The sequence below is a fragment of the Haplochromis burtoni genome, unplaced genomic scaffold (genome assembly GCF_018398535.1).
Source record: "Haplochromis burtoni strain Fernald_Lab_line unplaced genomic scaffold, NCSU_Asbu1 Contig_155, whole genome shotgun sequence".
Lineage (NCBI taxonomy): Eukaryota > Metazoa > Chordata > Actinopteri > Cichliformes > Cichlidae > Haplochromis > Haplochromis burtoni.
This window is the reverse complement of record NW_024582516.1, coordinates 838,643-863,760: the sequence shown is the minus strand read 5'-3', so window position 1 is coordinate 863,760 and position 25,118 is coordinate 838,643. Positions and strand designations below refer to the sequence as shown.

At 38.3% G+C, this 25,118-nt stretch overlaps 1 protein-coding gene across 2 annotated transcripts in view; it reads right to left on the bottom strand.

Moving 5' to 3' along the window:
• gpr158a (G protein-coupled receptor 158a) overlaps window positions 1-25,118 on the bottom strand; it is a 101,003-nt gene that overhangs the window by 17,782 nt on the left and 58,103 nt on the right. For both annotated transcript variants that reach the window (XM_005932128.3, XM_005932129.3), the window contains exons 4-5: window positions 22,296-22,522; window positions 18,326-18,394 (exon numbers count right to left, since the gene is read on the bottom strand). In XM_005932128.3, the coding sequence (XP_005932190.1) occupies window positions 18,326-18,394; window positions 22,296-22,522 (296 nt within the window). The remainder of the gene's footprint in view (window positions 1-18,325; window positions 18,395-22,295; window positions 22,523-25,118) is intronic.

Genomic DNA, 25,118 nt, shown 5'->3' with positions numbered 1-25,118 from the left:
TGGTGTCGCACAAGTGAATGAGTGGGTTTATGCAGTTTAGTTTACTGTACATCCTATCGCACATTAAGTCCCTCTATAATCAGTTACTTGCTTTGTTTCACCACAGAATCTACTCAGGAAGCTATTTTGCTTGTGTTCTCTAAACCTTTTCTACTTCCTCTGCCACCTTTCATCCATCAAAGGGAATTTAAAATACAGCAAAAGTGACCATCAGTGTGTATCGCCGATGCTGCAGATGAACTCAGTGTGTTTTGGGGCTGTGAACTTTTTTTTTTATAGTGGTTTTTGTCAGCAGATGGTGTTTCCAGGGATGTCATGAATGTGTTGACATAAAAGATCAAATGCTGCTTGAATTCTAGGACCTTTTTGCTCATGTCGGCCAAAAAAAAAAAGAGCACCAAATTTTTATTTTTTCTCATATGCTACAAAGAGCAGCTCCATCTGCTGATGAAGATCATGTGCTATGATCAAAAGGTCTGGGCATCAGCTGAGTGCATACACTTGGACTTACTTCTAGGACTCTCAAGGATCAAAAGTTTTGACCATACTAAAATTACTATGGCTAAACAGCTGCTGAGCTTGCTTCTCAATAATGAAAAAGTAGCATTTGTTGAGCACTTTTCTAGTCTGATTGAGCACTAAAAAGTACCTAACAGATACAATATGTACAACAGCTGCAGAAACAACAAAAGGTTTGCTCCACTAAAAGGTATAAGATAGCTTTCTTAGAACAATACTTTAAAAAGCTTGTTGGTGTACGGCAAAACTATGTGCCAATGATCAGGTTCCCTTGATGAAAAAATAACTAAATAAATAAAAACTTCAGAAGGTTTATGGTCCAGGTATGTTGATATACAACCTATTCAAGAAGGGGTAGTGTCAAACAGAACAATAAGTGGACACGACCACCAAAAATGAAATCCAGAGGAAATGATGTGCTCACAGTTGCTATGAGACAGTAAAGCATAGTAACTAACTAAACGAATATATAACAAAGATATAAAATATAACAAAATAACTACAAATAGCTGAAATTATAAATATTCTAGTATTATTAAATATGCACGCAGTGTTACTGTATATGCATATCATAAAATTAAATATGCATACTTGACCTTGGGGTGCCCATCTTACCATATTGTCAGCACCCTGTGAAGCCCAGTAACTAAAGGAGCTTAAGCTCGCGGTTACATCTAGTAACTACTATTTTATTATTATTTTCACTGTATATTTTTCCCTTTGACACATTTTAAGGGTATGACCACTCATTTTTAATTATCTTACAAGCTTTATTAACAACCATAACAAGAACAATGTTGACACTGCATATCAAGGCTGAAAATTCCCTCCACATTGTACATGGATTGACCCCCTAAATCTAGAAGGGTATCTGGATGAGCTAATGAGGACATTAAGACAATACCTTCAAAACTTCCTGTTACAAGTGACATTAATTTATCACATATGTTTGTGAAAAGACATAAAATGTCAAATTTTCCAAATCCTCAGATCTAGATCCAGGTCTACATAAAAAGTTAAAGCTCCATTTCTGCTAAAATCTGAATGCAAATCCAACCATAACCTTTTGAGAAATGTCACTAAAAGATAAAAAAAAAAAATCAAACCAAACCAAACACATAACACAAAGGAACCAAGCTAATAAATTAATAATGCTAATAATTTAATAACTCAATAGAAGATTACTTAAAACACTGATTATATTTGAATCTTGTGATTTGCCAGACATCGTTTTATGAGCAAGATAAAGCAGTGTGTGTGTGTGTGTGTGTTATATGTGCATTCAGCGCTCTATCTCATTTATAAATAATTATTTCAGCTTGGCCAACCTTTGGTAAAAGTTTGAGCTAAACTTTGACCAGGCTGGAATTGGTTGTCACTACTTTTTAGTGTAATTTTTAATTTTCAAGTGAAAAACAAAAAGAAAGAGACTATATTGAGGGCTGGTATGAATATCACAGTGTTGTTGGTGATTTGATGAATTTAATGTCTAGCTCTTCCAGTCTGGCAGAATGAAACTCATCCAGGAATAGTCTCCCAATCTTTAGGGATTTAAATCTGCATTCATCTCTTTAGTGCATTGTTTGAACTCCAACACACAGTGACTCAGCTCAGATAATCTTTGAAAGAAACCTTCTGTTAACAGGATAACATCATAATGAGTGACTGACGCTTACCGCTTCGCTCCTAAAATGCCTCACACACATCGTCAGGGTTCAGCCGGTGCTTTGATATTGTTGCGAACATACAAGTAAACAACCCCTACACTACAATGATTGCATAATAGAGCAATTAGGAATGAAAAACAACTGACATGTTCTGCACATAGTGTCTCAGATATAACACTCAATGAATAAATGTCTAAGAAAGAAACAGGTAGAGAAATTTCTAATAATTAGCATTATTTTCTCCAATAATTATAACTATAGTACAATTAATAGTAGTACTACTGCTGCTGCCACTATTACGGGAGGTGAAACCATTTTGGTAGAGTCATTTTCATGAGAAATTTACCTTTTATACATCAAAGAGAAAATCCATGAACTGAATTAGTCATAACAGTAAAGTGCAGTGAAAGCTTGCCCTTGAGACACAGAGCGCATCCTTCTATGTTACATCTTCAAGAGTAGATTCTTCTACAAGGACCTGAGCATGCTAAACAGTGCCCATCCATGCTGGTAAAAAAATGCTGATGGTCTTCCAAAGACATAAAAAGAGCCAGAACAAACAGAGAGAAAAAAGAAACAAACATCTGAGGCGACGTAATTATCTGTCCGTTGCAGATGTGCAGAGATTTCCCCTGCGGGATTGTTAATGTTAATCGGATTAGCTGAGGCATTAATACGTTCCCTCAGGCAGCGGCGAAGACGCAGGCATGTGGATATTTTTGCTCACTAGGTTCGAGTCAGTTAAGGGACACAGAGGACCCCACGGGAGGAACGGTGGCCCACATCTTCATCTGCTCACAGAGTCTGGAAGACCAACTGGAGAAACTTCTGATTCAAACAAAGCATGAACAGTTTGACTCGATTTTGCAAAAGGAACGTTGTGCTGAGGAAATAAAGACTTAAAGAGTGCTGAGCTGTTCATTTTCAATACATACAAGGTGTTTAATACTATATCTACTGTCAATATGTTTTTTAAAAGCCTTTTTTTTTAACAGGTGGGATTAACATAAATATCTAAATAATGATGTGTGACTGCTCCTCAATGCGTTACCTTTTTCACAAAATAAAGAGCAGAGGAACAGGAGCTGATAAAAAGATACCCAGGCTGCCGCCGAGCAACTTGCTGACGCACGTTTGGCTCCACGGGGACAGGAGAGGGCACAGGAACAGGAGTAAAAATGCACAATGGGAGAACACAGCTCAGGACTCCCTTTTAGATAAACTACCAAATAGCATCTGAATCTCCATCACGTGCCAGTTTTAAGACCGGTGTTGTTTGTGATGAGACGGAAACGGGGAGGTGTTATCCGCCACATTCTTCCCTTGAGGGCTGGCTTTAAATGATCTGAATAAGCTGTCATAAAAAACTTTTTTACACATTTAGCAGTCTGAGCTTCTCTTTTAATGGTGCGATCTCACCTCTGGTTATTTTAATGGCTCACAACAAGAAACAAAAAGTCACGGATATGTACAAACATGTAAGACATCCTTTTCATCCTTCTCTCCTGCAGTCGTGAATTGGATAATGGATGGATGGTGTGTCGTGTTCATCTTACTACAGTTCGAATGACAGATGATGAAGACATTAAAAGGTAATACCAAATCATTTTGATGATCGCTGCTGATACAAACATGGTGGAGAGGTCTAGTTCAATGACTTCAATGACTTCTGGCTTCATCGTACTTCCTTTGACTAACTTTCAAAGTGGTCACACCCATTACTAAAGTATCTTTTTGGATGATTTATCTAATTAAAAATAAGAAAACAAACAAAAAAACTACTGGTAGTGGTTGATGCTGTTTAATGCTGTCTAGCTCAACATTTTGAGGACTTCCTTTTGGAGCCACCCTCATGTGGCCATTTAAGGAACTGCACTTTTTGATGCTTCTCACTTGGCTTCATTTTTCAGCCTCAGAGGTGGTCACTTGTCCACACGTGTCTTCAAAAATTCTCAGACCAAAAGGCAAAAATAAGTCGCTATTGTCAGACATTACCATGACCCTCAGGTTTCATGATGATCTGCAGAAATTACACAATCAATTTATGCTGGCACAGTACTTCCCATCAGTAAGGTTTCTGGGAAGTTACTGGCCCCGATCCTCAGACAGGTTTCTCTTAATGTTAGTGGGTATAAAGAGTAAGATCAGTTTCTGCCCTCCTTCTCTTTTGAAACCTTCCATTAATAATCGATGTTAAGTGCTGGGAATACTGGATTCAGCGTTGTGGGGAGGGGAAGGAAAAGGATCAAATGTTATTGGTGAATATGTGTGTGTGTGTATGGTGTATATGCATGCAAGTGAGGTACAGTATACCTATCTAATGGACATCAATATCAAGGAGACAATTATGAACTAATATCAAGCCTCTATCTCAGCCCCATTTGCCTTGTCGTTTGCTTACAACATAGCAAAGGCTTCAGCTGAGCTGAGCAGTCCACTTTCCAGTTTTACTTTTTTCATTTCTTGAATCTCATCCTATTGCTATTTGAGATTTTAAAAAGTGCTAGTTCTTCTGTCAGTGTGCATGCAACAGATTTTGCAACTAGTAGTGAAGACATTTAGATAACGTAGTTTTTGTTTTGTTTTGCTTTCAGGCAGGTAGGTGAATATGTCCCAGCTGGATAAACGCCTAGATCAAGGGTCAGCAACCTTTCACACCCAAAGAGCCATTTGGACCCGGTTTCCACGCAAAAGAAAACACTGGGAGCCGCAAATACTTTTTGACATCTAAAATGAAGATAACACTGTATATATTGTTTTTTACCTTTATGCTTTGTGTGAACAACTAAGGTGTGTTGCTTATGAAATCCATGAAGTGCTACAAAGAAAGTTACATTTTATTTATGTAATTAACACATTTTGAACTCTTAAAGAAACATAACCAAAGGAAAGACACCCAGCTGAACTAAAATGATCCACGTAGCAAACAAAAACTGTTGTGAGCCGCCACCCTTATATTGCCTTTGGGCTTTTGGAGCCTTGACCTGACTTTTAAAAAATAATTGGAAAAAAGCACTATGCTGCTAAAAGATGAAAAATAGATATTTGCAAAATTCTGCCTAAATATGTATTTTACCTGGTTAATGTGTGTGGTGGGGCGTGGTCTGCAGAGCCGCTGCAGGGGAGGCGGACGCACCTGAGCGGCACCCGCAATCACGCCTCGCCGCCTTAACGTCTGTGCTATCTATGCTGTTGTTGGTGTGTGTCGGGCTGTGAGCTGCAAAGCTACAGCCGGCTGTATGCGTACAGCAACTGTGTGTGAAAAGGGGTCAATAAAGAGATTCTGAAAAGCGTGTTCATGGAAACATCGTCGGGTCTGCCGTGATATGTTTACAATGGGACTTCTGCTCCTGAACCTCTGTGCACAGCGTCTGCAAATCGGGGCTTTTATCTTTACGCAGGACTGTAAGCTGTCATCTGTGAGGCGTGAGCGGTGTTTGTTTTTAACATAGTTCACGGTGGAGAACAGCTGCTGACATAATGTGGATCCGAAGATCCATAATTGGCCTACCTGGGGTTGAAAGTCTCGATAAATGCACGGCGGGTACACCGGCTTCCGCAAGTGTGATGCTTATTTTGAGCGATGAAAAAATAATAGAATATATTTGTATTTTTATATTTCAATATCACAATAATCTTCCAATTTAAAACTACAAGTTAAAAAAGAGAACTAAGATAAATAAAATACACTTCAGCTAAATACTTCTAATTTATTTTCCCAAACCACACGGAGCCGCACTATAAGGACTAAAGAGCCGCATGCCACAGGTTGCCGACCCCTGGCCTAGATGATGAAGTTTTATCTGCTGGCCTGGTCTCCAGGCTCTGCAGACACCTGACTTATCACAACCTGGTTCTGCACCTGCTCTCTAAAACAAAGTCTTATCATGTGGAAGCTACAACACAACACAAAGTGTTGTAAATATTTGAAGTTGTAAAAATGCACAACTGAATATTTTTAAGAGTTCTGGAATCTTCTATGTCACTGAATTTTGACTTAAATTACAAAAATCTAAAATAATTTGCTGCTACCTTTTTCAAACAACAAATATTCTTGTTATGTGTTATTATCCTGTTAACCAATTAATAATAACTAGGAGCAGTTGGATATTATGGGACATATACATATGCTTGCTTACTAGTTTGGTCACATAAGTAGTATGTAAAAAAAACAAAAAAAACAAAAACAATGGTAGTGTCAACAGCTAATGCACTGAGCTGCTGCCACTGGAATGGCTGATTGAATAGTTGAATTACTGAGCAGTTCAACAGGTTTACTTTTCTGTGCATTTTGTACCAGTGGGTCAAGCATCTCTTTGACATTTTCCTTTTCAGATGAGCCACAGTACTAGCTACATATCCAGCATTGCACTAAGTGAGGATGTACAACTATTAACAAAATAATCAACTTCTGTCGGAGTAAAGTTTAAGTAGCTGATTCCCACTCTGCTGGTACATGACATGAAAGGAAACAACCATGGGGGAATCGCTTCCATAGTTCAGTTATAGCATTTCCAGAAACAAAGGCATCTACTGTATTGAAATTTATTTGCTAGTGTTTTGTAATATAAAACATTGTAAATCTGAATGTTATTAAAATACTCAGACAAAAGAGAGTTTTTAGGGATTAATGTTAAATGTTAAGTTTCTATGCTATATGTCAGGACAAGTTATTGCAATTTTATTGCAGTGTTGAGGCTGTCATATTCTTCATAAAGATGAGTGTTAATATTACCCAGAATAATTACTTAATCTAAACTGAACAAGTAAATCAGATTTAAAAAAAAAAAGTCTGAGAAGTTGAAAAGTTTTACCTACGCAGTATTTTTGAAAACACAGCTTTTTCTATCTGTTTGGGCCTTTTGTCCACACGTAAACGGCGTTTTGGATTACTGAAAATGGAGATTTTTAAAAACTCCTGCCAGGGTGGAGATTTTCGAAAAAACTCAGTTTATGCGTTTACACGTGGACGAGGAAAACTGAGATTTAGTCACGCAACGCCAAAGCTGTGCGCCTTTTTTGACGCTGTCCTTCGTCACGTTATTGTTTACCTGAGATGAATTTCTACAATGGCGGATATAGACAAAATACTGTTGCTGATAATCTTAGAGATCTTAGAGATATTTTTTCAGAAATGGGATTTGGGATTTTTTTTTTAAACGAAAAGGGAAAAAATCTCAGTTTTCCAAAATACCTGTGTATGTTTGGACGTAGCCTTAGTAAGGGCAAGGCAGATGATTCATAACAACTACTAAAACAGTTTTTTGAGTTTTTCAGTTACGGTGGACGAGGCTATGGGTCTGCTTTTGAAATGAATTGGAAGAGAGCAACCTTATGGTCAATGCACTGTGTTTATTTGGATTACCTTTTGGTGCAGTTGAGGATATCTAGATTTTATTCTTTCTTTTCCAATTAAATGTTGATGGTATGACATTTAGCACATTTCTCCTAAAAGCCAATATAGAAAATTATAATGATTAAATAGAAAAATGATAAGAACTGACAATAGAAACAGGCATGGGACGAAATATATGATATATTATTATATATTATATCTATGTTGAACTAAGAAGATCTATGTTGAACAGTAAGGAGCAATGGGAGACTGAAAGCGCAGACAAACATGACACAAGCAAGATTCACTCACTCACCCACTTAGTGATTCAATCAACACTCAGTCACTTAATTTGCGGTTATCTCTCATTCCTAATCATCTCTCATTTCAGCACCCACCAGCTGGCTTCCACACTGAGATTCACTGGGTTGGTTACCCACCAGAAAGTGTCCCTGTTGATAGGACGGTGACGCAAGCCGGCCAGCTGTGGTGTGAGCATCAGCTTTCCAGGGAGCTATTGTGATGTTGGCTACTTTAACATTCTTTGAAGTTTTGTTATGTGTCACCATTTAAAAGCTGCGTATAGTCTGTGTGATATTTGTTCTTCAATAAAAATCCAAAGAATTTAACAAAGGAGTCTGAACTCACGTGTGAGGTTAACTTTTGCAAAAGGGGCTATAATTTGGGGTTAAACGGGAAGAATGTCTTGTTATTTTGAGTAGAAAAAACACAATAGGAGAAAATGAATCTGCAGGTTAGAAACTACTTGAGAAGTCTTGTTAAAATGAGACAAAAACAACATTATTATGTAATATGTCATTACTACCATTTGTACAGGTTACTGTACAATAGGTTTTGTGGTACTCGGGTTTTGCTTTTGGATATTTAGACCTTAATGTGACCTTAACTGAAGAAGTCAGTTTTATCCTGTAAATGTAAACAGAACCTGTCATAGCAAACTTTTAACACAAACTTTAGCACTTTTCATTCCCCGAAGGCTTCATGTAAGAATGGCTGTACACCCACAACAAAAATATGACACCCAAACTAGATGCGCCACAGAGTGTAACAAAAATCATTTAGTGCTAGGACGCTTTGGATAATTAGCTCTCGCTGCAGGGCAAAAAAGAGATATTCAGCAAATAACACTTAAAAAAGGAAGTGGGTGGATTCTTTTATCAGACTAATGCAGTTAGAAGAAGCACTCCGAGAAGCAGCAGTGTGTAATTAAGTTGTTATGTGCAGACAATAAAAATGCAAATGCATAGGTGCAGGGTGTTTGGTGCAAAAGGTGAAAGCTTTAGGGATAGATCCACCTTCTTGTGAAGGTCAGGATGCCACAGGATATTGATCGCAGGGGACGACAGACCTCTCCCTTTGTGCCATTAAATCAGTATACTGCTTTCACTAAAGAGCAGAGAGCAAAAATTAACTGTGGTCTGTTTTCTTATGTTTTTAAAATCCTCTGTCTTCACAAAATAATGGCTGCTTAAATGCAGAGACAAAATTATTAGTGAGCTGAGTTCTTATGAAGAATTTAGAGGAAGTTTTCAGGTTATAGGGCAATGAGCTAAAAGACACTAAGGTGCTCTGTTCCTCACAGTAACTCACACAGTCAACCAACTAAATGATCACCATTTTTCCTGAATGAATGTCTTTTGTCCTTTCTTCCTCCCTTCACCCCCAACTGCTCACGGCAGATGGCCGCCCTTCCTTGAGCCTGGTTCTGCCAGTGGTTTCTTCCTGTTTAAAGGAAGTTTTTCCTTCCCACTGTCGCTAAAGCGCTTGCTCATAAGGAGCCATCTGATTGTTGGCGTTTTCTCTGTAGTATTGTAGAGAGGTGCTTTATATTACATTACAATATAAAGCACCTTGAGGCAACTGAAGCTGCCAAAAAAAGTGATATAACTCAAAATTTTGAGTTAGTATCTCATTAGTTATAACTGTAAGTCAAAATTTCAACATACTAACCTGACATTTTCACTTACAGATGGAAAAAACTATTAAATTCCAGTAGTGGAAAAAAGCTTCCATATGTGCTGGGCTCAGACCGCACAATATTCTGTCTGTTACTGTTATGGTCTGTGGGACTCGTGGGCTTTGTTGAGGGTTGTTTCACGTTTAAGTGCTCCTAGTTTGTGTTTCATATTCTTAAACTCTAGATTTCTAATTGTTATTATTAAGCTGAGTGGGTCCTTACTTCAGTTCTAGTTTAGTATTTATGGAGTGTGCTATTTAAATTTAGTTTTTGTTGTGTTTTCCTGTTAATTCCTGTTTGTCATTTAACCTGTGATAGACTGGTGACCTCTTTATGGTGCTCCACAGTCTGCATACGAACCTGAATTGGATGAGCATTTAAGAAAAAGGATGAATGGATAGACATTTTGCCCGAGTGAGACCTGTGAGGACTACGACTAAAGCAGATATATAACCTGTCGTTCTCCATAGTTATTACATTAAATAAAATTCAGATATTTGTATTAGAGCTATGGCTCCATTCCCAGACCTCCTGTCTCTCCAGGAAATACCTCAGCACAAACTTGAGCAGATATCAATCACAACAGACGCCATCGGATGCAGAATGAAATATGCGCTGGGAACATGGTATGTTGCAAACCAGCTTGCAGAGCACAGCAACTTTGCATAGCTGAAGCAGGTTAATTAAAACACTATACATGACTGTGTGTAAAGGTATCAAGAGATAAGAGCCAACCCATCAGCTGATGTTAATCTCACATGAAGATTAACCTCCTAAAACCCAAACTCTTCCACGGCATGCATTTTTAATTTCTCTTTGATAAATGGGCCGATTGGGACCTGATGAATGTAAAAACAAAGAATTACCAGATTTTTTTAACCTAATTTTTGTTTGCACATATGAGGATATTTGTTTAAAATTTCGATAGAACAGTAGCAGTATAATGTCCTCGTAAGTGGATATCAGGCCCTTGTAGAGTAACATTGAGTATTTTGGTCTAAATAACCCAAAATGTGATGTGGACGCCAGGTCCTAAGAGGTTAATGTTAGTTTTTGAGCAGTTTTACTGTAGTCACAGCAGTGTTTGCTGAATCATTGTTAGATAGCTTCATACTGTAAAGGTCTTACTATTTATTAACAGATTAAAAAAAATAGCCTGCAACAAACTTTGCATAATACAAAATTACAGTTTGAATTATTTTCAGGGTTGCCAGCGATGACGGGTATAAGAGCAACATCATCCTAATGGAGCACTTACCGAAATGAAAGTGCAGAAATACAACATCATATATTAGTCATCTGTCAATTATGGAGTATAAACACATCACAATTTAGGTTCAAAAACGACTAACACCAAGCGCTAAAAACATTAGCCAGTTCCAGTCAAAAGAACAGACAGTGCCGAATTTCAGCCTTTTGTTATCACAGTTTCTTTGGAAACTGCTACCAGCTAAAAGGGAGAAAAATGACTTTCAGCCATTTAGTGTGTCTGTCTCCATCTGAGTAGAGAATGGGATTGTGCAGCCTCGGGAATCATTCTGTCACAACAAAGCTCTCACGCTACTTTTAATGTTTTGACATGAAATGGTGAGAGCCATGCGGTCCGCCCATGCCCCACTTTGTCCGGTCATCATCTCCTGATCATTCCCCGACCCTTCTATTTCTAATCTACGAAACACCTTCAGTATGAGAGAGTGGGAGGGAGCTGCGGTGGGAGGTGGAAGCAGAAGAGAGGTGGAGTGTTGTAATAGCAATGGATCCATTTTTATATGAAAGCTGACACTGCCACATGGGAAGGGCAGCTTTCTGGAGGGAGGTAATGGTTTCTTCTCCTCCCGCCGCTCCCTGAGGTGGGCTGAGTGTAAATTACATCCAGCTCAGCCTCTGCTCAGTCAAGACTGGAGCTGACTTGCACCCACCTCCCACATTCCCTTCCCTTCTCATCACCAGTTACAACCTCAGAGAGAGATATTCCCATCTTGCTAGGACACAATGAGACATATCAGAGGAAATAGCCTGCCTGCATGTCATACAACTCTCTTTTTTTCCCCACTCTCTCATAGTTCTTGTCTCTCTGCTCAAGCAAGTAGGAGCACTTGAGCTACAGCAACGCATCCTCAGCTTAGTCTCTGTATGCTCTGGGAGACTCTGGATTTTTAAGAAGGAGGAAAGGAAGTAGAGTATGAAGGGAAGGCTGCACATGCACAAAACAACTCTCCAGATCCACTCAAGTCAGATTGAAAGTGTCAGAGCAGCTTGGATGGCAGGCAGAGCAGAGAAAGGCAGACTAACGGGTGGCAGACTGTGTTTCATGGCCTGTCAGGTCAGGATCCATTATCCTCTGGCCATACTGTTTCTCATTAGCCCCCTGATGCGCTGTGAAGGCATGGCTTCGTCCTGCCATGCATGGCAAAACCCCTAAGTTGGAATGAGGCAGCACCTTGGCCCTCCTTGGCACAAAGACAATGCCGAGATTGGACAGGTGGAAAGACAGGGATGGGGAAAAGGGAGTAATACCCAAAAGACCAGTGGTGGAAAACATGGGGACTCTATAGATTCTCTACTTTGCCCCCAACAAAACGACTGAGCAGAAGGTAGAGGACTATACCAGTGTGTGAATGTGAGAGTGAATGAATAGTGGAATTGTACAGCGCTTTGAGGTTCTCGAAAAGTGCTATATAAATGCAATCCATTATTATTATTATTATTATAATCTCTTCTATTATGGTTAAACACATTTTTATTTTTATTTTTTCTTTTAATATTTATTTAGTCAAGAAGTGAAACTCTTGAGACACTCTTTTACAACTGGATTGTGAAAAGCGTTTGGAACTTTCACAGTGAGGATTTGGCAGATTTTTTTTAAGTAACACCCCAGTCACATAGGTCAGGAGACCAGTCAGCAACCACCAGTTGTTGAAATAAAAAAGTGTTTTCCCCACAACGGCTTGACAAGTTGTTGTTGACTGTCACTAGATGAAATTGGTTGCAAGAAGGTATACAGTGCTACACCAAAAACCCTTCTTAGATTTGATTGGTTCTCTAGCAGATTGCTAAAGTTGTCTATAGTTTGCATTCGAGATGCCAACTTGTCTGCAAATACTAACTGAGCAGTATTGAAACTGAAAAGTTCACTGCTAGTTAGTGAAACTTGTAGTTTTAGTTGGGTAGTGTTTGCAGATAAGTCATCCCCTTCCTGTTCCAACATGACTGTATGTCAGTGCACAAAGCCAGATCCATAAAGACCTATATGAGCGACTTTGGTGTGGAACAACTCATCTGGCCTGCACCTGAAGAACACTTTTGGGATGAACTAGAATGGAGACTGCGAGGCAGGCCTTCTCGTCAAACCTCAGTCTCTGGCCTCACAAATATACTTTTAGGATAAGTCCAAAATTGCTATAAACCCACTCGTAAACTTTGTGGAAAGCCTTCCTGGAAGAGTTGAAGCTGTTATAGCTGCAAAGATGGGCTGACATCATATTAACTCCTATAGATTAAGAATTGGATGTACTTATGGACTTTTGGCAATATAAATAAATATGAAATACTGGTGGGCAGTAAAATTAAAGTAAAGTGGTAAACACAGAATAGAAAACAACAGAAACTCATCAGCTGCCTGGTTATTTAGAGGGGGAAAAAAAGAGGAAAATCTAATTAAGACATGATCTCTGGGAAGTGAACTGACCAAAATCAAAAATAGTAAATTTGATATTATCGCTTTATTACCACTTTTACATATGTGTTAACATTTATGAATGCATGAGCAGCAGCGCAGGGGGTGTGGGAGGAAGAGAGCAACAACGAGGGCTGTCTCTGGGGCAGACTGCAGTGGAGTGCACACAAGAAGGGCTGGGAAGCCTCATATGATGCATTTACATGGATGTTACTGGTTATCTGCAGTGCTTTGTTATTTTTTTTCCACCAATGGGAGACTTGGGTTTCCTTGCATTGAGTGGGTAAAGGAATCAAGGATGTGATTTCTGCAGGGGAAACCTTATTTTTGGCAAAGGTGATTTCTAATGTGTGTGCATATGCATGTGCATTTTTTCCATAACTGACTACAGAGATGTGGAAGAATTAAAGGAAGTAGATTTAATTCAACCCAAGTAAATAACCTGAATTTGATCATGAAGATATGTTTGTTTCTTTGGATCAGTAGTAGCTATTAGATGAGCTTTAGTGTCCCTTGGCCTTAATTTTTCACATCTATAGAGCTCAGTAGGGATTGCCCACTTTTTCAGCATCCCCAGTCCTAAAAGTAAATTTCCCATGAATTCGATCATAGGAAAATAACGGGCCAAAAATAATGTCTAAAATCTCCTAAACTGTTAATTTGACGTCCTTTAAGTTATTAGGTAATTCAACATACTACAAACATAAGCCAGGAAAAGAGTAGGCAAGTACTGAATATTTGACATCACAAGTACTGAGGTGCATTGCTACGAGCAACAGAAGCTAGAAGGTAGATAGAAAATAACAACAAGTGAAAGAACATCAACAAGGATTAAAGTGACACACAGAAAACATGAGTAAATGGAGCACAAGTGAGGCAAATGTGGAAGAGTCTCTCTCTTCTGGAAGCTGTAGAAAACTAAAATAAGTAAAGCCATGTTCAGTAAAGCAGCTTTCTGTATTTCCATGTCTATCTCCCTTACAAGTCAAGTTTCCTATCTGAATGTGTTCCTGGCTCCACCTGAAAGGAAAACGCGCCGATCCAAACAGTCACTTTGCTCCAATCGAAGCCTCACCAACAGCGTCAATAAGAAGCCACAAAGACGCAAACTGGCAAGCTCATCCAAGGATCACATTGTGATTCACAAATGCGTGTCCATCTCTCCATCTCCGCAGCCAGACAGAAATAGTCCGTTTTGGCACTGCCATAGTTTTGCCTCTTTCCCTCTGCACTGTCTGTCCCTCCCTCCTCCCCTTTCATCTCAAAGCAGGAGGGAGTGGGGGGGGGGAACTGAAGTTATTGCATGTGACACACCCAGGAGAGAAAAAAGGGGGGAAAAATCGCATTACTTCACAAAGCTGAATGCCACAGGAGCAGAAAGAGATGTAGCTCTCCTGCTGCTTAATAACAGTGGAAATATTTAAAATAGGAGCAGCAGCAGCAACGGTGGAATATTTCTGAATCTATATTTAGATTGGGAGTGATGTGCCTCGCCCTCGCAGCCATGGCTCATGTGGGATTCACAGGGGAGACATGGAAATGCATCAGGGTGGAGATCAATCTAGCATGCTGCAGAGTAAAATGCAGAAAGATGTCTTTCCCCATGCACGAACACACACACACACACACAATCGGGCCAATATATCATATATTATCAAAACAAGTTCTGTCGTGTTCAAGCTGACGGCGGACGATCAAACTGAATCCTCCTGCATTTATTCCACAAGAACATTTCAAAGCATTGTAATCTCTAAATGAGGTAGGATTTACAGAGTGAGCTACAAAGTCAAATTCCTTTGTACAGCCTCTTTACAAGCCATCTATTTTTAGCTTCCGCTGCCATCACTACTCCAGCTGGATGCAAGAATATCATCTGCTATTCATTCATTCACTAACCAATAACCTGACTCCCGGGCTTGCTTTCACTCGCAGATTTCAAACATTATTACTTTCCAGGATCTTGTCACAGCAAATTGCATTGATTATTCGGCTCTACATCAGTTGGCTTTAATTACATTTACTTTGCATTGCTTCGCTAAGCATATATCTCCACGTGATTGCGACTAAATTACAATTAGCCAATGCCCCGTGCTCCTGGGAGAAAGACATAATGGTGGTTTCATGTAAATCAATGGCATGTGGGTGTTCATCTGCAAAAAATAATGAGGTACTGCAGAAGCTGGCTGAACAGTGTCACTGATAAACCTGAATTGATTTTCACTGGTATAGATTGCATAACACTGTTAGACATTATTTTTTTGGTAAGTAAAATAAAGAAAGAGCCTTAATCTGTCGCACAGCTTACAGCTTCAGTGGATATTTTACATGGGTGGAATTACATTTATTCTTATTTAGCACTATTCAAAACTTATACCACAAGTGACAATCCAATATGTTTCTTATTTTCTACTTCAATTTCTCCCTGAATTATAAGAAATCCATTTCCAAAGCCCATTAACACACTGAAGAAGCTTTAAATCTTAAAATAGGATCATTATGTTTATTTATATCCCTTAGTTGCTGTCACATTGATACCCTTTTACAGTCTAAGTTGTTCATTTTAAAAATGGACACCATTTCAAACAATCAGGTCAAGAGAATTCCAGTGAGCCAAAAACTTCTAAAACCAACATGCTTAAAATATGCAACGGGGGTTAGAGACCATGTCAATCTGACTCTGAGTCCTAAAACTAAAAACCCCTCCAATCAAAAACCAATAAAAGCCACACTTTCAACAGAGTGTTTGTGTCTGTGTTTGTGGGTGACACATATTTCTTAAATAAATCATACAAAATATACTTTGTACCAGAATCAGTTGTCTCTCCACTGAGCTTCTAATTACTTGGAAATACTCAAATGTTTGAAAAAAACAAAACCATACCAGGTACACACACTGAAAATCAAAAAATCAGACAATGTCCAAAAAAGCCCTTTAAAGGCCTCTGGAAAGCCTGAAAAATTACTGCTCTAGACTACTTTAAAAATGAAGAAAAAAAAGTGACTCCTTGGAAACAAAACATAAAGAAGAGAAGACTTTTGGACAGTACTGTAGGTATGGGCGAATCAGTATTGACACCAGCATTGGTAATCCAATTGGACTGAGGGGACCAACATTGTTATTTCAGCTTAGACATATCTGAAGTGAACATCTGAAGCCTCAGTAAACTACCAGCATAAAACAGTTTTCAGCCAGCTGCACGTTCTGGAGTGTCAGACCAGATCATGGAATACCAGCAGCTGCAGTCCGAGACTGTGGAGTTAGATCCTGCCACAGTAGAAAACTGATGAGTTCACCAGTGCTAAAATACAAGTGTGGGGATTGCCCAATTGTATATTGATCCCATCAGTGTCTCAAATGGAAGTAAATCTATATCTAATAATAACATAATAATAATATATATTTAAATACTTGGTGTCTAGTAATATATTTAGGAAGCCAGCCCAAATAAATGTTAAATATGTATATACTAAATTTTACTTATTTAGTTGTTTTTTTCCGTCAGTGATACAGCTAAACAATTTAATTCATATTCATGAATATGACCATGTATCTGTTCGGTTTGTATCTGTGAATATTTATGTTATATTCATTCACTGATGCAGGTATATATTATAATATATAAATGAACATATTTCAGCTGTTTACTTATCATTCTTTTGATTGGGTGCGCAGTGCAGTGCAGTGTTTTTTGTTTTTTTTTTACTTTATCAAAATCAGTGAGGTCGCATGAGGAAAAATATCAGAATCAGAATCAGAATCAGAAAGGGGTTTATTGCCAAATGTTGAGCAGGTTTACAACATTAGGAAATTGCTGCGGTGCTTCAGTGCAAACATAGTGTCATAAATAGCACTTAAATAGTGTCATAAATAGCACTTAAATAGACATGAAAAAATAAAAGTAGGAATAGGTAGGAATAAGTAGGAATCAAGCCACCCTTGCTCTAAATGGTCAGTTTTGTTTTATTTTATTCCTATATCGCTCTGGGATTAGCTCGTTTCCTTATATGGGCATTTCTGAGACGTGAAGGCGTGGCTTAGTTTTATTTGCAGAAGCCAGGCGAGGGGCTGCCAATTAGAAGATACTTTCAGGAGGTGAAGATTAAAGAGACAGGAGCCTGTTTTTTTTTTCAGACAGAGAATGAACTGCAGGACTGTATATACTAAAGATACAACAAATTTTAACTGTTAATTATGCAATGACGCTGCAGCAGATTCCAAGATTAGAAATATGGAGGTGGAGAAGAACACAGTAGGTCTTCTTTGAATGTATCTACTCAATTATTTGATTCCTTGTGTCTTGAAAGCAAAGCAATTAAATGTATGTGTGAAGCAAAGAAAAAAGAAAGAAAGAATTGATCTGTAGATTGATGGATTAATAGATCAATGAATCGGTTAAAGGGAGAGTGCAGCAGGGGTTGGGTGTGGCTGACGTAGCAGAAGCTCAAGTACTAAATAATGAATTTAAAAATAAAAATAAATCTTGAATTCAAGACACTATTAATGATAAGTTTAGTTCAGAACTAAAGAAACTGGATTAAATGATGGTAGTTTGTGTTAAGAATAAATATAAATAATAAAGTCTTAAAAAGGTTACAGTAAAAAGAAATTCTGTGTGCTGGTTTTAAATTAACACAATGCGTATGAAGCAGCGTGAGTGGCTGGTCAACAGATGGTAGTGTTGACAGGCTGCTGGGTTCATTGGCCAGCTCTGTGTACAGTTAGCAGGGGGTCACCAACAAGCCCTGGGATGTTAGTCTCTGCCAGTTCCGTTTTATCACATGCACACTTTGGCTGTGAAATCCCTGCTTATCACAGCTCCATTCAGCTGCCACCAAAAAAGCACCTGAACAGTGTGATTTATGAACTGGGGTTTGCACTGTCTGACAAGGCAAACAATCCCACTTTGTGCCGCTGCTGCAGATATGAAACTTTGTTCTCAGATATGTGATTTTGCTTTAGATGAATGAGCGACGGTGTGAAGTGAAGGTCGAGCTGAATGCCAGCCTTCAGTCAAGGAGAACATTTTTATTTTCAGCTCAAAGGAGCATGGCATGTAGATTATCAGCTAACACTTCAAAAAATGATTGCATGAAGAGATCCAAGGCTGCACGGCGACACATGCACAAGCTCACAAGAGTCTCAGGCTTACCGGAAAGTAGAGAAGCAGAGCCCCGCACAGGATGGCCTCCAGCAGGACAAGACCTGATGCTCTGATACTCTGTGGAAACACAAACACACAACAATTATTAAACTTCTGATTTATCGACCATTTAATATATAAGAAATCTGAGCACAAAATAGGAATAATATGTTTAGCCAACTGGTATCAAAGACATTGTATTCACAAGCTCAAGTTGTTCATCTTTTACTAGTACAGGGTGGTGGGACTAGTGGTGTTGTTGTAGCCCCAGGGAGATCAGTCAACACATCAAGCTATGATTATTTAACTTGAAATCTGTATAAAGCAGAGATGCAGAGAACCACAACAGCAGCCAAGTCCCGATTCTTTCAGTACCTGTGCCAAATACTCTCAGTCTGGTGACCAGAAAATATAGCAATAGCAAAATCAACTTGTAGCAGTGGACAGAGCAATATTAAACCATTAAACCATTAAACCAACCATTAAAGGATAAGGCAGCTCAGGAGAGACTGTGCTGGTGGAAAATTGTCGTTGGCTGATCCTCCAGGAAGGACCAAAGGCTTAACTAACTATTACTGAGGTTTTATTGGGGCCTTTTCACTGAAGAAAAATCCACCAAACAACCACATTTCAAAGCCATGCAATGGCCATAACACCAAAACAGTGATGTCAAAGAGACTCAAATGCTTCATAAAGAGCAATTGTAGTGTTGGGTGGTTTGTCACTATGACCAACTTCAATTACATTACAAACAGATTGCAGAAGAAAGTTTTTCAGTTTTTAATATAAAAACATAAATGGACAGCTTTAATTGTGATGTGTGTGTATCGTAAACAGAAATAAACCAAATAACATGTACAGAAATGCCCACTTTTTAAAAGATATAACAGAAACAGGGTATCATTTAGGCGATTCTGTAAGGCAAAAAGTTTTTATTCACATTAAAAATGTATCACACAGCATGTCAAAATACTCAAGGCTGATTTAAAGAGGATGGAGGTTTGTTCCTTGTTACTTGAAAGAGGAGAAGAGCAAAGCAAAAGCTCCTCCCTTAAGCACTTTTTATAGAAGCATCCACCATTTGCAGGCGCTTTGTGTGCACCTCTTGTGTAAGATATTTAGCAACATATCGTCCTCTAATTGACAAGGCGCTTGAGGGGGGCTTTCAGAGAGCAGAGGACAGCTGTGCCACCCATTTAAAAATACATGCAAAAGAAAGCAAAAGGGCTCTCTTGGTGCACCAGATAAACTTATTTAATTAAATTGCATGAATGTAATTGAAAAGTCTGCAAAGAACTTTGAAACAAAATCTTAAACTTAGTTTAATGACATTAATTGGAATTATATAAGTAGCCTTTAAATTATGACAAAGCCCTGGAGTACCTGAAACATCCATCTGCTTTAATAATGGGAATGATCCTTTGATGAACTCTAGCCGTTGTAATGGCAGAGTCCTCGGGTGTGGAAGACAGAGCAGCTAGAAGTTCCTTTGACAGGAATGTGGAGCATCTTCAGGCTAAACCTCAGATGTTTGATGCTCAATTCAAAGCTAGTAATTAAGACACTTAACTGACAGAAACAACGGGAGCAATGGGAGGCTGAAAAGTTCAGAGATTTAATTAGGTAGATGTTAAACTAAAGAAAAAATGTTTGAAATATTAACCATACAAAATCAAGTTTTGTGTCTTGACATAAATATATATTTATTTTTTTGTTCCAAAACACGAGACATTGTACGGTGTATTCAGGTAACACTGAACAGTGGGAGCAGTCGCAGTTTTCCCCATATGGTATCTCACTTTTTCTTATCCTGGAAAAGTACACAATACACACCCCGCCTCCTTCTGCTTTTTGTGGGAGTTTTTTCTTCCCACTGTCGCAGAAGGGTTACTTGATTGGGTTGTCTGACTGTTGAGGTTTTCTCTCTAACATTGTAGGGTCTCACACCTGAGTTGGCTCCTGTAGTGAAATGAAACTGAATCTCCTGTTTGTCTGCTACGGTTTGCAGATCCCAGCAAGTGTAGCATCCTGAGTATGTGTTGAGGTAGTTCTGTGTTTTGAGTCGCAAAGCTTTTGAATATTAGTATTAATATATAAAACACTCTGTTTCTAATGCATGTTTCATTTTCCGGCATATTAGAGCAGCGATGCTCAGACACCATCAACAAATTGAGTTGCTAGACTGATGAGGAATCTGTGTCATCAAAGTGCTGCTTAGTAAATGACTAAAATATAGTCTTGCTGATAACTAACAAATGTAACTCAATGCCCTCCACAGCATTCTGACGCTAGTCTAATTCTGGTACTTGAAAACTCCAGGACTGATTCCTGGAGGATCGATCTCTGTCTCTCTTCCACAGCATGTCTTTTATCCTGTTGTCCTTCTCTCACCCCAACTGGTCACGGCAGTTGGCCGACCCTCGCTGATCCTGGTTCTGCCGGTGGTTTCTTCCTGTTACAAGGGAGTTTTTCCTCCCCGCTGTCGCCAAAGTGCTTGCCCATAGGGAGTCATATGATTGTTGAGTTTTCTCTGTATGCATTATTGTAGGGTCTACCTTACAACATGAAGCGCCTTGAGGCGACTGTTGTTGTGATTTGGCGCTGGATAAATAAAATTGAATTGAATTGAGTTGAAAAGCCAAATCCCACTTTTAAAAAAGTAGTTACGTAGATCCAAGAAACAAAAGAATCACCAAAGAGATGCTACGAATTAGACTGAATTTGTAATTCGTGTAAGTAGTATGTACTACTTCATGTACGGAAAGTATAGACTTAGAGAGGGTTAGAGTCAGAGGTTACGGTTACATCACAATAACATGACAAAATGAATGAGCTCTTTTGATCAACCACAAAATTTGTATAGGTATCCTCACCCAGGCAAAAAAAAAAGGACAACCGTTGTATTTGAACCCAAACCACAATCTTTTTCTAAACTTAACAGAATAGTTTTTTAAGCCTTTAGGTCCATTTAAAATCTCAAACCTGACTAAGTCTCTAAATTCCTCCACTACCAGCACATCCAGCCTGTTTTCTTTTTTTTTTTCACTTTTTAGATAGAAATTGAGATCTAGAAAGGCGATACAGTAGATACAATGAGATAAAACTAGGAGGAGGATAATCCACTGTGGCGACCCCTAAAGGGAGCAGCTGAAAGTAGGTATGGGGCTTGTCAAATGAAAAAGCTCATTCAGGCAAAGAAAAACCAGACAAACACAAAAACAAAAATAAACGTGACTAATTCGCAAACTCATGCCATGCTCGAGTAAGAAACGAGTAAAATACAGTATTCTCCACGTTTGCTGATCATTCACTCTCTGTGACTGATTATAGGACCCCACCGTACCACAGGCAGCACTCTTGCATGAGCTAAATCTCAATCTTTACTTTGCATCACATCTTATATTCATACTCTTCTTTTTAAAGGTGCATGGTCTCAAGGTCATGTAAATAATGTAAAACTTAGTGAAGTTACTAAATTAAGCAGGGGATTTCAACCAGGTGTCATCATTCAAATATACATATAAACCACGCATCATAAGTAAAAGATTAAACAGATTGAATGGTGAGTGGTCTGATGTATGAATCAAAGTAAATGTGCTTTTGTGTTTGCAAACTTTGGTCATGATCCAAGGTGGTGATTTTGACTTGATCTGAAGTGTTCGATTCATTTGAAATCATTTCAAAGCTTTATTGTGACCACCCACATTTGGAACTACTGTTTATTAGTTCGAGTGGGCTTTGATGACCATATGGCCTATAAAACATCAAACATGTTGATGTGATGTTGCAATTGTGAATTAAATTAGTGTAGATCTCTCTTATCCACTGTTGAGTCACAAAACTTTAACTCTTCATGGCATTAATGACTACATTCTTGGTTTAAAACACATAAATATAATTATATTAAAGAAGAAGATGCCCTTTAATACCAATTCAAGATGACGTATCTGGAAAATCATTGTTTTATTATAACACCTACCTTATTCCTACGAAAGTGGTATATAAGGACCATGCTAATGAAGACGATCAGCATGCAGAGGCACTGGAAAGAGACCACAGCCATGCGAAGAGCGCCATCCTCTTGTACCACACAGGGGGTGTCATCTTTACAGTAGGCACAACCCTGCTGGCAAGGCAGGCAGTCACTGGAAGATCCCTCCTCTGTGTTGGGACTGCTATCTGCAGGTTTTCCCTTCCTCCCCATTCCTGTCAAAGAAAACATTGAAAAGAAGAAGTCCCAAAATCTTAAATACTCAAACAAACAAACACTAAATAAAAACTCTCACAGGCTGATTTCATATTTTTTGTGTGTTCCAGAACAATTATAGCTACATTTTTAATAATAATAAAAAATAAACAAACGGCCCGAAATACTGACACAATAACCCCACCAACAATTTTCTGCAACTGAAGTTCATTTAGGCTAAAGTAGCACATAAATTAGTGCATTTAATAAAAATTAAAAATACTAAAAAATATCTGAATTCAAGAGCATAATGTGCTGAATAAATACATCTCTGAAATATTAAATGCAATTCCAACAGCTAAAAGTCACGGATAAATATTTAATGGATAAAATGACAAATAATTTTAGCTTATTCAGTTGGCTAACAATAGAAATGAATTATGAAATATAATGAAGTAAACGTTGTACTCTTAGTTTATAAAGCAAAACAAAAGAAAGATCAACAGTTGAAAAATGCTAGAATTAATGGTGGGACTGATAAGTTGTTAACTTAAAATAAATGAGCTAGATGATAAACTGTCGTGCGAAAAAGAAAGTACGCACTCAAGTTTTAAGTTTTTACGTATCAGGACATAAAAAGAGATCATCTGGTCCTTAAGAGGTTCAAAAACTGGTTAAATATAACCTCAGATAAACAACAGGGCAACAATATTACACAATGTTAAAGAATATTTAACAAAAAAATGAATGTGTGAAAAAACTATGTACACCCTTCCTCCATCCATAGGAATCAAGAGGATAAATAGCATTTCTGCTAATCAGATGCAGATCATCGTAAACAAGTCTGAGCAGCTCTATAAAAGTAAAGAAGGCCATCATTGTACACTAAGAAAGATTATTCACAAGTGAAAAACATTCAAGACAGTTGCCATTTCTTACCAGGAGTGGACATTCAAGCAAATTCACCCCTAGATCAGACTGTGCAATGCTCAGAGAAACTCCAAAAACCCAAGAACTACAAAGCTTTGTCCAAATTTGTTCATGCAACATGACAATGATGAGCAAATCTACAACAGAACAGCTGGAAAAGAAATCAAGGTAATCCCGTGGCCTTAAGAGAGCTGTGCATAAACAAATGCCTTTAATAGAAATTATTTAATAGAAAACACATAACAAATAGAATACCCATGCGCTATAAAATAAATCAGAATATAAAAAAGTACATTTATTAATATGGTAACACAATCTGACAGAGTTAGTTAGCTAGAAACAGAACTAGAAAATCAGTTTGCCAGTTGGTTGAAATTTTTTGCTAAAATTGAATGAATGAATTTGAAACAATAATCAATAGTGTAGTTAAAATATTGGTTGATTGGTTTGATCGCTTTGTTATAGGTAAATATAAAGATAAAAGACTGTAACATCTACTTTCACTGAATTAGGTTTTACACAACTACCCTTGACCTGTAAATCTGTTTGATTTGTATATGTGTTTTTTTTTGTTTTTTTTTACTCAATAATTTGACATTCGACATCATATTTTGAAGAAGATAGGAACAGATGGTTCAGCAACTGTCATTTAAATTTTCCTTGTTATTGAATTTTCCTCCAGATCTGTCCAGATGAAGTGCGTCAGTGGCAGAGTGAATCCCGACTGTATATATACTCTTCTTCGTCTCTGACCTTACAAGAAGCCATCGACACTGTGTCAACAAAAGGGAGATGGATCTCTGTGTGTGAACATGGAAAGTCAACACTGCTCAACCCTGTTCAGTCACAGGCATATCATACAAGGCTGATGACTTCAGCTCCCTAATAAAAACACACACAAAGACTTTTTTTTTTTAAACTTTTTTGGTTTATCCTACCAGGACCAGAGAAGCTGTGAAATGTTTTTGAATGAAGCGTAGTATAAACTAACTATAACCACTTCAAAAGTAGCTGTTTTTTTATTTGCTCAAATACATTGGTCACATTGGGAAGCAGCAAAAACTTACACAAACTTAAGAAAAAAACTCTCTCTCAGGGTAAAGTAAGGTAAAAAAAACAAAAACGAAAAAAAAACTAAACAAACCCAGGGGGACAACAAGGAGGAAGTGGACTTGTTATTGGCTTGTATAGAAATCCCCTGAGAGATGCCCATGTGGTTGGATAGATAACACATTTTGGACTTATAGAGCTTTTATAGAGGCTTTATTGGAAGCAGGCATTGTCTCAGAGATTTGCAGGGATTTTGCCTTTAAAAAGAAACTGGCCTATTTTTCAAAGCTATGACTCGGCACATCATTGATTCCTTCAAAAGGAGTACTTATCTCGGTAGCACTGAGTCATTTCCTTTAGCTCATTCTCAGTGGTTTGTTGCTGCTACGTTTGAGTGACAGTCAAAGGAAACGCAGCTACAGTAACCTCTCTCCCATATTTATATGCAAGATACACAATGTAAGATCACTGTGAGACAAAGGGAAGAGAGTTGCACAGGCTTCCTCTGCAGGAGTGTCAGTGATGTCCCCTTGTGGATTAACAGGCTTGTTATTGGCCCCATGGTGGGCCAAACTGCAGCACAATGCCTCGCTAACAGGCTTGCTTTTCCTCTCTATTGCTGGGTTAACAAAGATG